Source organism: Bos mutus, chromosome 9 (assembly GCF_027580195.1).
Source record: "Bos mutus isolate GX-2022 chromosome 9, NWIPB_WYAK_1.1, whole genome shotgun sequence".
Classification (NCBI taxonomy): domain Eukaryota; kingdom Metazoa; phylum Chordata; class Mammalia; order Artiodactyla; family Bovidae; genus Bos; species Bos mutus.
This window is the reverse complement of record NC_091625.1, coordinates 100,357,765-100,375,443: the sequence shown is the minus strand read 5'-3', so window position 1 is coordinate 100,375,443 and position 17,679 is coordinate 100,357,765. Positions and strand designations below refer to the sequence as shown.

General features: G+C 41.2%; 1 protein-coding gene across 2 annotated transcripts in view; it reads left to right on the top strand.

Annotated features, from left to right (window-relative positions):
- PDE10A (phosphodiesterase 10A) overlaps nt 1–17,679 on the top strand; it is a 267,312-nt gene that overhangs the window by 103,173 nt on the left and 146,460 nt on the right. The window contains exons 1-2 of one of the 2 annotated variants that reach the window (XM_070377012.1): nt 7,284–7,388; nt 13,429–13,557. In XM_070377012.1, coding sequence (XP_070233113.1) covers nt 7,319–7,388; nt 13,429–13,557 — 199 coding nt within the window. In that variant the 5' untranslated portion in view covers nt 7,284–7,318. Of the gene's footprint in view, nt 1–7,283; nt 7,389–13,428; nt 13,558–17,679 lie in introns of those variants that run through there. The other variant, XM_070377011.1, reaches the window with a different exon arrangement.

Below are 17,679 nucleotides of genomic sequence, written 5' to 3'. Positions count from 1 at the left end.
TCTTGTCCATTTGTAAATCTGTTATCAGTATGAATGACTTCCAAGTGTCCACCTCTTAGCTTCTACAGAACTTCCTTCTTCTGAGCTGCAGATTTATATTTCCTGCTTTTTCCTGGAAATTACCATGTAGATACTCTGATAGGCAGCTGCAATTTAGCAGACCCCAAACCATTTTCTTTTCCACAAATCTTCCACTAACTTCTGTATTTCATATGAGTGTCCATTACCTAAGCCAGAAACAGTGGAGCCACCTGTGACAAATCCTGTTGTTTCACTGTTGTTTAAATGTTCCTAGTTTCTGTTGGCTGACATTACCTGACATTAGACAGCATTTTAAAACTCCGTAAGGTTAAGGATGTTGTTTGTTTATTGTGTGTATCAACCATAGTTACGCCTGGTTCATAATAGTCACTCAATAAACATTTATTGGGTGAATAAACGAATCTCAGTGTTTAGAATTCATCTGAGCCAAACTCTGTGCTCAGTCAGTGGGCCGTCTCATCCATGAAGCATGGTTATCCGTCTGACTGTGCATCTTCCTACTTGTTTTTGAATTTCCAGATTCAGCCTAAAACACAGTAGAATGCCTGGCAGAGTAAGACTTTAATAATATTTTTAAATGAATTACATTGAATGCTGCTGCTAAGTCACTTCAGTCGTGTCCGACTCTGTGCGACCCCATAGACGGCAGCCCACCAGGCTCCCCCGTCCCTGGGATTCTCCAGGCAAGAACACTGGAGTGGGTTGCCATTTCCTTCTCCAATGCATAGAGCTGTATAAATAGTGATTTACTTTGTAGAGAACATGTAGAAAATACCATTTCTGGATCGAGTTGTTATAAAAATAATTAAGAAGCTTAAGTTTTTTAGGAAAGAAGGGAAACGTATGTCTTTAAGTCATTTTAAGAAAGATTTTATATTCTTGGATTTTTTTGTTTCAATTATGTAGGTGAATACTTGATTTAAAAAAAATCTCCTTTGACAAGTAAAAAGGGATGGTTTATAGAAACGCCTGCGCGATGGGCTTCTGTGCGCTTTCTCTTTTATAACATGATTGTTTTAGACTGAGATAAGTGAAAGTGCAGATGTGAATACTGAAAAGTGTATTTCACCAGAGTTTAAAGTGACCGTAGGAAATTACAGTTGTTACTCTGCTAGTCCTATATAAAGAGTGAACAGTGAAGTTATTAATTAAAAGTCTACCTGTATATTTATTATATCAGTCTCTTTTTTGTATTTCTCTTTTCTCCTTTATTCTTTTTTATTACACCAGATTAAATTGCATCACAGGAAATCTACTTTCATTCCTTTCCATATATTTTAAAGTTTTTTTAAAACATCATATGCTACTATTAATATAAGGTTTATTTCTGTGGGAGCATTTATTAGTTTTTTCACATTTTTAATCAAATACTTTACTGAAAATCCCAGTATATAGTGGTAAATTTTGCTTTTCTCTTGTTATTGCTGCTTTAAATGTGTAGGTTGTACTTGCCCTTTGGCCGCTAAAGTGTTTGTCCGGAGTCGTCATATGTATTGTGGGAAAGAGCAGAATGTGTTCACTTAGTATTAGGTTTATCTCTTGCCTGACATTTGAGAAGCCACTTTCCCTTTCTGGTGACAGGATTTGATCTTAGCCATTTGGTTAATGCTATTAATACCTTGTGAATCATATTAGTGACATATTGATTCTCCCTGCCACTTTCCAAAGTCATGACTACTCAGCCTACTCAGTCCTTGGGCCTTTAATCCAAATCAGCTTCCCCAACTCTTGAGCCATTTGAGCTGTGTCAGCATCATTCAGAAACAGAGCTTTGCCCATCTGAGCTGTCTTCAAAGCCAAAGCAGTGAACGCTCTTGGGTTACTTCTGTTTATATCTCTAGGCTGCTTACTCCTTTCCTATTTTTTTGCCCACCTTCTGGCTCATCGACCACTTCCTTCAAGACAGGTCTCGAGTTCACTCACAGATGTATCTTCAGCTGACTTTTTAACCCTTTGCACACTGCGCGGTGTCCTGTATGCTTGCCCATGGCCTCCCTGTTCCTCTGACTCTCCGCTGCTTAATCGGCGTGATCCAGCCTCTGCTAGCCATTCCTACGTGATCCTGCCTGAAAACTCTCAGATTAGACCTGCTCGGTTCCTTTGAGATCAGTGTTCAAACGCACTTTCTAGTTAACATGGTGGCAGCTAGACATTTTATCGATTTGATTTAAGAGCTCATGGGTAGGTGTAAAATGTGTTACTGTTCTGAAACACACCTAGATGAAATGTTCCTTAAATATAGGTAAATACAGGTTTTGTGAAGTCGAACAACACTTCAACAGTAGCATTATTAGATATCTGTAAAAATCTTAAATCTCTTAATGCTTCCCGATGGAAAGGTGCCCACTGTTTCGATGAAGGTGGACGTTACTAAATGATTTTCCATTAGTAACATACTATATGTGCAGCTCTTTCTGCGCGTCGTGTCCCCGTGGGGTCGGGCAGCTATTGCCGCCGTCTTTGTCAGTGAGCACAGTGAGGCCTAGGGGTTGTAGCGACTTGCTTGTGCTTGAGCTTATGGTGACTCAGAACCTGGAGGGCCAAGATGCCCCACCAGGTTACTCTGAATTTCTAGCTGGACTTGAGTTAAAGAGGTGAGAGTCCTAAACCCTCCACACTGCATAGCCTGTGGCTGGGGGTCTGCTTCCGTGTTAGGCTTCGCCGTGGTGCTGGCGTTTCCTGAATCATGAGAAGGGTAAAGGTTTGCATCGTGAAGCTTACTCGTGTAATTGTACTCCAGAATCGTTGTTTTCATCTTTATCTTATCACTTTGAGCAACTTAATAAAAATTTGGCTTTCTCAATTCAAGAAACTCTCATAGATAACCCTCGGCTAAGGGAAAACATGTAATTTCACTTTGGTTTAGAAATACAACAGTGTGGGATTTGCCTTCTGATAAATGCAGATTACAAACGATGGAAACAGTGTCTTCTTTGCAGCCAGGTCACCCTCCCCAGGCTGTGAATGCGCTTGGAATGAGTAATCAGTTATGTAGGTCAAAATCCTAGTGGTATATTCAATTAAGTTTCATTAAATGACTCCTTTTTAGGTCATAGACGAATCTTCTTTCAGTAAGAATGTACCTGGGTGGAAGAAATTATTTAGGTTATACAAATAGATAATTAACATGCAAGAATAATTATTATAAGACATTTAAAACTTTCCTCAGCTTTATGGAAGTATTGTAGATGTATATGTATCCTTGAGGTATACAACATGGTGACTTCAGATACTTATATATTAAGAAGATATTACCACAATCAGGTTAGTTAACACCTCCATCCCCTCACTTAATTACCTTTGTGTGTGTGTGTTGATAACTTTTAAGATCTACTCTCAACAACTTTTAAGTATATAATACAGTACTGTTAATTACAGTCACAACACTGTATATTAGATCCCCAGGCTTTATTCACTGTTTCATCTTATAGTTGGAAGTTTGTAACCATTGACCAAAGGGCTCCCCTGGTGGCTCAGATGGAAGAATCGGCCTGCAGTGCTGGAGACCCAGGTTCTATCCCCAGAAGATCTGGAGAGGGGACTAGCAACCCACTCCAGTATTCTTGCCTGGAGAATCCCATGGAAAGAAGAGCCTTGCAGGCTACAGTCCCTGGGGTTGCAAAGAGTGGGATGTGACTGAGTGAGTAACACACAGACAACCATTGACCAACATCTCCCATACCCCCAGCTACAAGCCCCTGGCAATCACCAATACTTTCTCTTTGAGTCTGATTTATTTAGATTCCATGTACAAATGAAATCATGTAGTATGTAATGCAGCATAATGCCTTCAAGTTCCATCCATGTTGTCACAAAGGCAGGCTCTCTTTCCTTTTTATGGCTGAATAATATTCCATTGTGTGTATATGTGTGTGTGTGTGATGCTTTTTATCCACTCATCTGAAATGGACCCTAAGGTTGTTCCCATGATTTGGTAATTATGAGTAGCACTGCAAAGAAGACGATGAGCTAGGAATAAAATCATATGACCCAGCAGTCCTGTTGTGGACGCGTAGCGCTGTTTGTAACAGTCAGGACATAGAAACAACCTAGACGCCCGTCGACAGGTGAGTGGTTGAAGAAGCTGTGGTACATACATGGAATGGAACGCCACTCAGCCATAAAAATGGACTTGAGTCAGTTCTAGTGAGGTGGGTGAATCTAGAGCCTATTATACAGTGAAAGAAGTTAGAAAGAAGGAGAAAAACAAATATCATGCATTAATGCATATATATGGAATCTAGAAAATAGCACTGATGAACCTGTTTGCAGGGGAGGAGTAGAGACACAGACGGAGAGGACAGACTTGTGGACCCAGAGGGGGAAGACGGGATGCACTCAGAGAGTGATGCTGGAACGTGCACGTGGACCCAGAGGGGGAAGACGGGATGCACTCAGAGAGTGACGCTGGAACGTGCACGTGGCCGTGTGTGAGCGAGGAAGCTCTAAGAAGTTGCTGTAAGCACAGGCAGTTCACCTGGTGCTCTCTGACAGCTTAGAGGTGTGGGGTAGGGCGGGTTGGGAGGTAGGCTCAGAAGCCGGGGGACACATGTATACTTATGGCTGATTCACACTGTCGTACGGTAGAAACCAGTACAACACTGTAAAGCAATTATCCTGCAATTAGAAAAAAGTGTTCTGATGAATCTGTGTAAAAAAAGGCAGCACAGATATATCTCTTCTTCTTCTTCTTTTATGTAGTACCCTGTGGCTTTCAGGGTATTAGTTCCCTGACCTGAGCTCCAACCTGTGCCCCTGGATAGAAGCGGGGAGTCCTAACCACTGGACTGCCAGGGCTCCCCAGATGCATCCCTTAAAGGGAGCGGTTTTATCTCCTTCACGTATATACCCAGGAGTACGACTGCTGGATCGCATGAGTTCTATTTTTAACTTTTCGAGGGACCTTCATACCATTTTCCATGCCGGCTGCACCAGTTTGCATTCCCACCAACAGTGTACAGGTATAATCACGTTCCCTCTTGTCATTTTGATGACAGCCAGACTAACAGGTGTGAGGTGAAGCTTCACTGCACTTTTGATTTTCATTTACCTGATTATTAGTGATGTTTGGTACCTTTGTGTATATTCATCTATTCGCCCTGTATGTCTTCTCTGGAAAAATGTCTGTTTGAGTCCCACACTCATTTTTAATTGGATTTTTTTTTTGCCACTGAGGTGGATGAATTGCTCTTATGTTGTGGATATCAACCATTTATCAGATGGATGTTTTTCTCCAGTTCTGCAGGTTGCCTTTTTGTTTGGCTGATTGTTTCTGACATGCAGAAGCTTTCTAGTTGGGTGCAGTCCCCCTTTTTTATTTTTGCTCTTGTTGCTTGTGTCGTCCAGAACAACTTTGCCAACATCACGTCAAGGAGCTTTCACCTGTGTGTTCCTCTAGGAGTTTTGTTGTTTCCCATCTCCTGTTTAAGTCTTAACTCCAATCTTGAGTTAATTCATGAGTGGTGTGAGGTAAGGTTCCCTTCAGTTCTCATGCATGTGGTCATCCAGCTTTCCCAACATTGTTTATCTAAGAGATTATCTTTTCCCCACTGAGTCTTCTTGACTCTCTCATCAAATATTAGTTGACTCCGTATTTGAAGGTTTAACTCTGGGCTCTTGATTCTGTCTCCTTGGTTTGTTTGTCTGTTTGTCAGCGGGTGAGTGTTCAGTCATGTCTGACTCTTTGCAACACCATGGACCGTAGACCCCAGGCTCCTCTGTCCATGGGATTTTCCAGGCAAGAGTACTGGAGGGGCTTGCCATTTCCTTCTCCAGAGGATCTTCCTGACCCAGGGATCAAACTTGCATCTCCTGCATTGCAGGTGGATACTTTACTGCTGAGCTGCCTGGGAAGCCTTTTAAGTCAGTACCATACTGTTTTTATTACTATAACTTTGTAATAACATTTGTAATCAGGGATTGTGGTGTCTCCAGCTTTATTGTTCTCTATCAACTTTGCTTGGGCTCATTGGGAATGGGTCCCATGAATTTTAGGGCTTTCTGTGAAAAATGACACTCTGCTCCCTGTTTTTCCTCTTTGGTTAAAAAGAATGGTATCATTCCTATGGGGTTTGACAGAAATCCAAAAAGCATCTCATCTGTTCATTTTTGTTGTAATTTTTGGGTCATTTTATTGATAACTGAAAACCCATTGCATCTCTTACCAGGTAATCTCTATGCATTGCGTATGAGGGACTCTGCCTTTTTAAATAAAGAAGCCCAAAGGAAATGAATGTTAGAACCCACTGCCCGCTTCCCTTATTTGATGAATGGAAGGAGGAACTGCTCTGTAAATCCTTACATTTATAAGCTCATGTACACCAGTGCACTGTGGGGAAGAGCTTTGACTTAAAGGGTTCATATTATAGTATATACAGGGATCTAATTCCAGACTTGGAGCTTCATTAGAGGTGGATTGAAGGGTGTCTAAATTAGAAAAGCATGTTTGGATAATAAAAAAAAATTCTCATTTTACAGAAAACAGTATATTTAAACTGTTTCAGTGGGAAAAGAAACAGGAAAGTAGTGTGAAGAAAGAAACGAACCTCATCTGGTGTCAGGGAGGAGGAGTGGGGGGCACGGGCCGCTGAGAGGCGGGGCCCCTTGTTGGGACACTTGCTTTCTGACCTGGCTGCCTCTGTGATCTTGCAGGACTGGGCAGTTTGCAGCCGCATGCCTGCACGTCTGTGGTGTCACGTAAGACAAACGATGTCTATGGATTCATGTATTATTGTTGATGGTCCCTGTGCCGGGGATTCCCAAGACTGCTTCTAAGCTCAGTGATTTTCTGGGGCTCCGGGACACATAGTCATGCTTACGGTCAGCACTTCTTACGGCAGGAGAGGGTGCAGTGCGAACCAGCCAAGGGGGCGGTGCACAGGGTGAAGACTGGGGGATCTGGCAGGAGTCCTCCCCGAGAGAGTCACACAGGACTCGTCTGATCACCCCCAGCAATGACTGTGATGGCGTGTGTGCAATACTGCTGACTAGGGAAACTCACTAGAGACTCAGCACCGGCATTCTTGCTGGGGGCTCCTCACATAGGCAGGCTCTGCCTGCGGCTGTCCAGAATACAGACTCCCAGAATGAAAGCAGGTGTTTGGCATAAATCACACTGTTTGCGCAAGCATTCTGGGCCCAGCACCTCACTGGCATCATGCTCCAAGCCAAGTTCTCTGGTGCCAGCCAAAGGCCAGGCCTGCAGGCAGACCCTCAGAACAGTCTCAGGCGTGCGTGTCAAGCCTGTCCTGCTTGGAGCCAGGACCATGCTCCGCGGATGGTGGAGAGTGACACAGGCCAGCTACTGCCGTCGTGGAGCTCGTTGTCTGCCCAGAGGCTGGAGTCCAGTAAGAGAACAATAGGAGAATAGAGTTCAACTTGGGATGGGTGATGTGGAGCGAGAGAGAACTGTAGAGCAGCGGAGTGAATGGAGAGCATGTGCTCAGGGAAGTTATCTCTACTTGGGATGGGTGATGTGGAGTGAGAGAGAACTGTAGAGCAGCGGAGTGAATGGAGAGCATGTGCTCAGGGAAGTTATCTCTGAGGAAATTGCTCTTCCATCAGCTAAATGTCTCACTTAGACAAGTGGTGAAGCGTGGAGAAGACTCAGGCAGACTCCAGAGGAGACGGCAGATGGGGAAGGACTGGGCAGGTTTGAGGAAATGAAGGAAGCGTGGGGAAAAATGGGGTCTCAAGTTAGACTTACTCTCAGGTCTAATGGGTGGTTCCAAGTGGTTCCTGCTCTAGAGATTTCTTCCTGCCTTGTTGTCAAAGTCCAGGGTTTAGCAGTCAGGTTTCTCAGTCTACAGTCTGATGTGAAATGTGTTCTGTAGTTCCGATTTGGGAGACAGCAGTGGTCAGGAGCAATCCCACTAAAGCATAATAAGCTCAGGGCAAGTGTCAAGAACAAGAGGCAGTTGGGCTCTAGGAGGTGGGCTCCCGGGCTTGTAGCTCTGTCCAGCCCTAACAAGGGCTTCCGCATGCTCACTGTGGCCTTCACGCTGCTCTGTGTTTTTTTTCCTTTCTTATGGTTCTGGTGCTAGGATTCATTTATTCAACCAACTTTTGTTGAGCGTTTACTCTGTGCCAGGCACATGATGCCCTGGATTATTAGTCCTCAGTTCAGTTCAGTTCAGTCGCTCAGTCATGTCCAACTCTTTGTGACCCCATGGACTGCAGCACGCCAGGCCTCCCCATCCATTACCAGCTCCCGGAGTTTACTCAAACTCATATCCATTGAGTTGGTGATGCCATCCAGCCATCTCATCGTCCATCGTCCCCTTCTCCTCCTGCCTTCAATCTTTCCCAGCATCAGGGTCTTTTCAAATGAGTCAGTGCTTCGAATCAGGGGGCCAAACTATTGGAGATTCAACTTCAGCATCAGTCCTTCCAATGAATACTTAGGGTTGATTTCCTTTAGGACGGACTGGTTGGATCTCCTTTCAGTCCAAGGGACTTTCAAGAATCTTCTCCAATACCACAGTTCAAAAGCATCAGTTCTTTGGTGCTCAACTTTCTTTATAGTCCAACTCACATCCACACATGACTGCTGGAAAAACCATAGCTTTGACTAGATGGACCTTTGTTGGCAAAGTAATGTTTCTGCTTTTTAATATGCTGTCTAGGTAGGTTATAACTTTTCTTCCAAGGAGTAAGTGTGTTTTAATTTCATGGCTGCAGTCACCATCTGCAGTGATTTTAGAGCCCAAAAAAGTAAAATCTGCCACTCTTTCCCATCTATTTGCCATGAAGTGATGGGACCAGATGCCATGATCTTAGTTTTCTGAATGTTGAGTTTTAAGCCAACTTTTATAATACCTTGTATAATACCCTGGAATCATATACTGAGAAGTGTTGTGGGGAGGGGCAGACAGTGACTAACTGATGGTCTAGCTGTTGTATCTTTGTATTAAGGAAGGAGATCACGTGATTGGAGTAGAGATGGGAGAGAGAGAGAGAGAGATACTCAGGAGTGGGAAGGTGTACAAAGCTGAGTGTGGGACAAGAAGGCACATTTGCCTGACTTTAAGCTCATTCCCTTGCTAAACTGCGCTTGATTTTGGCTGAGTAAAGAAGGCTGTGCATAGGAACATATATGCAACCCAGGAGAATGATCACCTGCAGCTTGCGTGTACACGCACGCACACACGACGTTTAGCACAGCCTTGCCGTTGAGCAGTGTAACCACCCACCGCTGCTTAGCATGACATGAGAACCTTGTTTTCTTTTAACTTGACAGATGTTGTTCCCCTGCACTTAGAAAGTTTACTTCTTAAAACATATGTTTTCAATGGTCATTTTAGAAACGCACATGTTTATTGATTTGGCCGTGCTCGATCTTAGCAGCGCGCGGACTCTCTTGCGGCGTGGGCCCTGCAGCGCGCCCAAGTAGTTACGGCCCGCAGGGTTGGTCGCTCTGCGGCGCGTGGCGTCTTCTCAGACCGGGATCCACCCCGTGTCCTGTGCGCTGCAAGCTGGGTTCTCAACCCCCGGACCACCAGGGAAGCCCACGCATTGTCTTTTGAAGAGTTAATCATGTCCACCAAGAATCGTGTGTTCTCTCAGCTAATCATTTGTTGTCGTTCGCGACTCTTCATGGTGACGCGCGTTTCAGCCCCCTCTCAGCTCAGGTTGTTCTTTGACAATTGAACGATTACAGCGCAGTGTTTAATAGCATGTGAGGGTTTTTTTTTTTTAATTTCTGGTTGCTTATTTTTAATCCAAAGCTATCTAACAGTTGAATGAAGACTTTAAGAAGCTGAAAATTATTTACTTGTTCTTTACATCTGGAGTAAGCATATGGGAAAATATGAAGTTGAGACAATTATTGTGATGAGCCAGAGAAAAGATTATTAGTAAAATATACCGTAGAATTTTGAAATATATGGTTTCTTCTAATCCAGTTGAGGTTAGCTACTCAACTCTATTGAGTTGGATAATGGGGCAGGAGAGGACTTAATGGTAAGACACCTTCCCTCAGAAAAAAGAGTTCTTTTAAGACAGAGCAGAGCTGAGTTAGGGTAGCATAAGGGCGCCATGGAATGGGGGCTCGGGAGCAGGGGCGGGCGGGGGAGGGTGCTGGGCTCCTGCCATGCGGTTTCCACTGCTTTTGCAAAAAGAGTACAGACAGATAATAGAGATTTTATTTGCCAATTAAGATAGCAGAGTTAATATTTGAAAAATTGTGTTTTTTTTTCCTATTTCTAGCAATAGATCCTTCAGTACTTGTAATTAATTTAAAAGTATCCCTCTGAGAAAAACAATAGTCCTTCAGCCTCTGATTTGAAGGTGATTTTGTAATTTTAATGAATCTGAAAGTGGCAAGATTCCAGAATTAAAAAAATAAAATTCTTCAGCATGTAGATACCCATTTTTAGAATAACAGTTTGTCATAAAGACACATTTACAGATACCATCTGAGGTAAACCTAAATGTGTATTGAGTCAGTGACATAATCAGAGAAGAACATTCCAAGAGACTTTAAAATGCAGTAGCTTGTACATTTCTCGTGAGATATCTGGGCTTCCCTGGTGGCTCAGTGGCAAAGCGTCCGCCTGCAATGCAGGAGATGCAAGAGACACAGGTTTGATCCCTGGGTTGAAAAGATCCCCTGGAGGAGGGCATGGCAACCCACTCAAGTACTCTTGCCTGGAGATTCCATGGACAGAGGAGCCTAGTGGGCTGCAGTCCATGGGGTCGCAAAGAGTCAGACATGACTGAGCGACTGGGTTCAAAGTAGTAAAATGTTTAGTTTTTCACCTACAGGAGAATGCTACTGAACCAACTCATTGTAAAAACTGGTCAGTAAAGGGGAACACATTCAGCATGTATCCTGTCTTGTGGCAATGAACTAGCCACACAGTTGATGAGGTGAAGTTTCTTTCCGTGTTATTTGTATTAGTCAGTGTTTTGGATTGTAACTACTCTAATAGATAGGGGAATCTCATTTTTGTTTAACTCACTAGTGACAGATGATCATCGTTTCATATTCTTATTTGCCATATCTGTATCTTCCTGTGACAAAGTGTCAGCTCTTTGACTCATTTATAATTGTGTTTTTTTTCTTTTTGAGGTTTAAGCATTCTTTGTATATCTCAGATAGAGTTCCTTTATCTGATACGTAATTTGGCAAATAGGACTTGTGGCTTCTCTGGTGGCTTGCAGGAGACCTGGGTTCGATCCCTGGGTTAGGAAGATCCCCTGGAGAAGGAAACGGCAACCCACTCCAGTATTTTTGCCTGGTGAGCCCCATGGACAGAGGAGCCTGGTGGGCTGCAGTCCACTGGGTCGCAAAAAGTCAGACACGACTGAGTGACTACACACACACACACACACACACAATATGCACTAAGATGAAATGAGGTGACAGTGAGTCAATTATGACTTTACGTTTTCAGCCTGGGTTTCTGGAAGAATGGAGAATAATAGTAACAGGAAAAAGAGTTAAAATCACTTTGGGAATAAGTGGGAAGGAGATGACTCACATAGTTTTGAGTCAAGATGGAGCTTGGGGTGATGGAAGAATTTCCAAACTAGAGATGAAAAATATACAAAAATTCTTGATTCAGATTTTGCTGTCATCATTGTAGATTATTGTAGAGAAAGCAGAGGTGAAGAGCAAATAGAAAGTTAGGAACCATATTATGTCACAAAAGTGATACAAGGAAGCTTTAAGAAGGAATCAAGTGTTGAATTTGCTCCACCATCATGGGCATGATCTGAGTGTGAACATTACTTTGTTTTCTTAAAGTCAGATCAGTTCTCAGATTACTTCTGTTCTGTGCCTTTTGTATCTGGAGACTCGAACTTGCTTTGTCAAGAGAGCTCTCTCTTACTTTAATGAGTCTCATATCTTTCAGTACCTTATAGAATTTCTCAAATTGGATTTTACATCCCTGAGGCTCTTTGCAGGGTGAACATGGACTGGGTCTTGTTTCTTTAATAATCTAATTCAACTACATAATTATGTATAAGAGATCTATATCATTTAAATCAAGTGCTTAGCTAATAATTGAATTGAATTAATTGAAATAAATCATTTGCTTTCTCAGTAATACCATTCTGTTGTGGAATCATGCAACTGTGACTTTAGTCCCCAGCAGAATTAATTAATACGTCTAAGTTCTGTGCCTTGTCTGGTGCTGCAGGCATGCAGCCTGTTCTCTGAAGTCATAATGGTATGCTTGGTTTTGTCTTTTCTGCATCTAAAAGTAAGAATTTCCATTGCCTTTCCCACCTAACCGTCCCTAAAGATGGTAATTTATTGAATAATTCACAGAGTATTCAGTAGTACTCTGAATAATTATTTTAAATAATTAAAATCACTGAGTAATGACTACCGATAGCCTGTGATTTTGAGTGCTTTAGTGAAATGGCATACCAACCTGAAGCAACAGTTTGATAATGTATGATTTTATATTTTTTAAGTGAAGATCTGCGAAAGTTCTTTGAAAATTCTATGTCTGTTCAACAGTTATTATTAGACTTGGAAGATTATTTTTTTGAAATGGACTACATATATGAATATCAATGAAAAAATGTTGAGATTATTTTGGACTGAAGTCAGTTGTATTATTGGATTTAGTGGCCCTGAGAAAAAGGAGAATTTGTGCTGTAAACAGTAAAAGAGAAGAACTTATTCACTAACCATATTTTTAGCACCCGAAGTCTGTTAGTCCTTTATGCTCCTGTTTGATACTCTTACTAGAGCGTCACTTCTGTTAAGTGTTAAATGTGTGATAATCACGTAAAGTAGAAGTACTTTGTAGGCTTAACCGCAGGCGCTAGAATACAGCACTGATTCAACTGCGACACTGAAGTTCATCGTTGGAAAACGGCTGTGTAACACGATGACATATCTATAGGTTAAAATTTCTGAAGTTTTTTCTTTTTTCTCTACTTTTTCAAAGTGGTGAAACGTAAATAACACAGAATTTGCTGTTTTAAGCATATCAAGTCTATAATCCAGTGGCATTAATGATACTCACAATGTGGGCCACCATCACCCCTATCTACTTCCCAAACCAGAAACTCTGTATCCGCAAAGTAGAGAATTCCTCCTTCGCCTTTTCCTCAGCTCCTGGAAGCCACTAATCTGCTTTGTCTCTATGAATTTACCCGGTCCAGAGGTTTCCCATAGGTGGAATCATATAATACTCGCCCTTTGTGTCTAGCTGATTTTATTTACCATACTATTCTTAAGGCTTCTCCACGTTGTAACTGAACTTCATCCCTCCTTATGGTTGAATCATAGTCCACTGTGTGTGTGTATATCGTTAAAAATATTTATGTGCTACATCTATTTGCACAACATGTCGTTTTTCCATATCTTTGATGTAGATGAAGATGTCACATTGGTTAATTTTATTCTGTTCGATTCTTTTACAGATTTGACAGATGAAAAAGTGAAGGCCTATCTTTCTCTCCACCCTCAGGTTTTAGATGAATTTGTGTCTGAAAGCGTTAGTGCAGAGACTGTAGAAAAATGGCTGAAGCGGAAAAACAAGAAGTCAGAAGGTAAGACCTCATTCAGATTGAGTGTTGGATTTTTTTCTATCTCATAGTGACAAAAAAGGTGTTTGTCACTTAACAAAAAATGCTAAAAGTAAAATATAGACAAATATTAGTACATTAATTCTGTAAGAATTCTATTCTGCTTAAAAAGATAAAATAAGTTAGAATGAGAGGAAATAAATACAAAAGAATGATCTTTAAAAAAATGATCTTTAGTCAAAAAATTGAAAATTTATTTAGATATGACCACATTGAAAAATCTGGAAGTTAGTATTAGACTTGATTTTATGCAAGTATTATTATCGATGATAAAAACATTCCGTATATATTTCAAAAATATATTATATTATTACATTATTACATTTTGCAAAATGTATTATTGAAACAATTTTTATATGTGTGCAGTAGGAAAAGTGAGTTGCATTAGATGTTTCATCTATACTCATAAACTTAGGATATGGTTATATTAATGAAAAACAGAAGGTGGACTCAAAAGAAAAACATGTGAAGTCAAATGAATTTCCCCCTGAGTTGAATCTATATTAATATATTGACTTTGGATATTGTAGTGTTTTAATTTTGGATTTAGATGAATTTATCTTTGGCTGATTATGACTTCTCATTTCTGTGAATGTTGTTTTCAGCGTAGAAATTAACGTTTGTACATAATTTTAATTTACGGAAAACTTTTATATAAGCAAACGTGTATACTACTTTTCTGGAAGTTTTTTAGTGTGACAGAAATGCTACACTTAAAGTTCAGAAGTGATCGTCATTTAAATATCACACTGTTAGAGCTATGCTACTGAGTATTGTGCTGGAGGCCAACTTTCCTTACTCTACATAGGAAAGCTTCTGTAACTTGCTAACATAATTTTTACAAGACGAAAGAGGTTAATTTTTTAAAAAGAGAGCTTTGGATATTGAAGCACAAAATGGTCTTTAAAGTACATGTCCACAGCTGTGTATGAATGTGTGTGCGTGTATGTGTGGATTGGAAGGGAGGGGAAAAAGGAGAAAGAAAGAAACATACGTACATCAGAGACAGGCGTGTTTTTTTCAAAAGGTTCATAGCACTGATAGTAAGAATAAAGCTTGACATGGCATATTTCATTTGTTACAAACCTTACACATTTGAAAATAATTTGAGATGTTTGAAACTTTTAAGTGTGACTGAGTTGTGCTCAAGACAAGATGCAAATTTCAACTTGCTATATAATGATGGGTAATAACATGATCTCAAATTACATGATGTCAACATTGTTAATCGGTTACACTCCAATATAAAATAAAAAGTTAAAAATATATATATGATGTCTGTTAAATACAAAATTGAGCATACTTAGAAAATGAAAGGAATTGTAGACTGTTTTAGCGGTGCCTCAGCTGGTAAAGAATCCGCCTGCAATGCGGGAAACCCTGGTTTGATTCCTGGATCGCGAAGATCCTCTGGAGAAGGGATAGGCTACCCATTCCAGTATTCTTGGGCTTCCCTTGTGGCTTAGCTGGTAAAGAATCCTCCTGCAATGTGGGAGACCTGGGTTTGATCCCTGGGTTGGGAAGATCCCCTGGAGAAGGGAAAGGCTGCCCACTCCAGTATTCTGGCCTGGAGAATTCCATGGATACAGTCCATGGGTCGCAAAGACTCGGACACGACTGAGCGACTTTTCACTTTCACTTTAGTTTGACAAGGATAGTTTTCTTTTAAATTTTATAAATATTTGAATGTATCGCTCCATATCTCCCAAATCTGTTCTCTATACTAGTTAACCAAATAATCCTTTAAAGTACTGGATACATATACTCAGGAGTTAAACAATTATTAAGAATAGCAACGTGTGATTGCAACAGTAGTCAGTTATGCTGGAAGAAAACCTTGTTCTTATAGGAAGATGATTTTGAAAGTGACCCTGTGCAGGGCTAGACTGCTGCTGCAACTGAGACTGTGAGTGAAGCGTCCCCTGGGGCTCACCGTCCAGCGATGAGAACAGGCCAAGAAGTGAGCGCATTGCAGGGTGCATTGGTAGGAACCAGGGTGAGGCGGTTGGCAGTGAAAGGGCGTGAAAAAAACCTTTAATTGTGCCGCCAGGGGTGGGGTCTGGTAAGACCCTTTCTACCTCCTTTTCCAGAGAGTTCATCGCAAGAGTGTATCTGATTACACCCCCTTCGTATTCAGTGAGATTCTGTAGTCTGGCCCCTGCAGACTGTTTAAAGACAAAATGTAGTGCTGAGCTTGCGTGAGTGGCATGAGAAAGCACTGCCCAATCTTCTTTGAGATGTAGAAAGCCAGTTAAATCTCTTGATTTCATTTATGTGGTTACAGATTAAAGTAGTGGCGGTTCTCTGGAACATCCTGTGTCTTTTCCCTCACCGTCTTACTACTTTTTAAAAAAAAAATTCTGTGTTTTTCTCAAGTAGACCTTATTCTGCTTCCACCCCCTTTCATTGAAAATGTCTTGAGGAGGACAGTTTTTGTGGGGAGGATGTTATAGGGAGTGTTTGCATTTCCATGTGTGAACCCAGAAAGAGGAAGTGTGATAGCTAGAAAGATCTTGGAGGATAGTTTGTTGGAAATGAGACGAGCCTGCCCGAATTATTTCACTTTGTGTGTCAGTTTAGTAAAAGAAGATGAAGTAAGGAAAGCTGTGCTGTAATAAATAATCTGCACAATACCTTGCACATTGTAAGTACTCAATAAATATTTATTTTTTAAACACTGCAAAACCAGCCTCATATGGAAATGATCTACGCTATGGGGCAGAAAATTGTGGAAAGGCATATTGTGCCTAGAGAAAGATATATGAAAATGCAAATTTTTAAACAAAAGGGTTATTTAAATTACAAAATCATATTTGCCTTTTAAATGGCCAGCTTTTATACTGCTTGGATGTGTTTATTGTTTTAATGATGACTCTATGCTATTAGAAAAGCTAGTTTTTCTCTCATTTAGTATTTTACTCAGCATCTACTGTTTGCTTGGTGCTTAGAAGGCAAAGCGCTTAAAAAATAGAGACTGCATGACACATTTTATTTCAACTATGATAATATTTATAATGGATGAATATCATGACCATAGTGCAGCTGTAACTTTCAAGGCACTTCACGTACATGCACCCTTTACATCTGGGTACATTAATGGGGATTAAACTTGGGTTCATTTGGTAGGTGTTGAAACTGTGCCAGGAGAAGCGTAAGGATCCCTGAAGGCTCAGTGTCTAGTTCTTGATACAGTTACTACTGGGCAGCAGCTCCACGAGCAGGTTGGGGGCGTAGACTAAGTACTGTGGTTACTTTGGTTTTTCTCACCTAACGGTGCGCTTGGTGCCTACTGGGCGGTTCTGTCAACACCGCTGTGGTGGTTTTATTTAATAAATGATGACATCACGGAAGGTTTCGTTAAGGGATCCACTCTGGTCCTTTCATTACACTCGGTGATCATGTTACACTGACACCAGAAGGCTTTTGTCTTCTTCTTATCTCCCCCATAGTTATTTAAAAGCTTCCTGAAGAAAGGAGGTGCATAATACATGTTTTTAAATCCTTGAGAGACCTTGTCTTTCTGTTTACTCAGCAAACTATATGTGAACACTTTTTAGGTCCTGGAATTATCAAGTTTCTAAGGAATTCACAGTCCATCAAATAGAAGAAGACAGAGAAGTTTCTGCTTTATCCTAGTTAGTCTGACAGTGAGCCAGAGTGGCCTTGTGAGGGGACCGGGACAACCGGTCTTGCGGAGTAGACGGTGGTCGCTGTCTACGCTGATGGAAGAGAAGAGGGTTTGGGGAAGGTGAACCGCCGCGCGGCCTCAGGGATTAAACTTCAGAAGTCTTCACTCTGACTGTTTTCAGTTTAATTTTATTGCTTTCATACTGTTTTCATTTTAAACGCATCAAGTTCTGTCTGTACTTTTGAGGCCAATTGTCTTTTGAAGGTTGACCTCTGATCCTAAATCCTAAACAGTTGATTTTCAGTAATGTTTGGAAATTGGAGATAGCCTTTATTTCCCTTATAAGCTCTTGTACTCTTCTAGAGAATATATAAACATTTCCTCAGAAAGCACTGAGGCCTGTACACTCTTACAGCTCTGCTTCCATTTGGGAAAAACTTAGGGAAGAAAGAAAATTA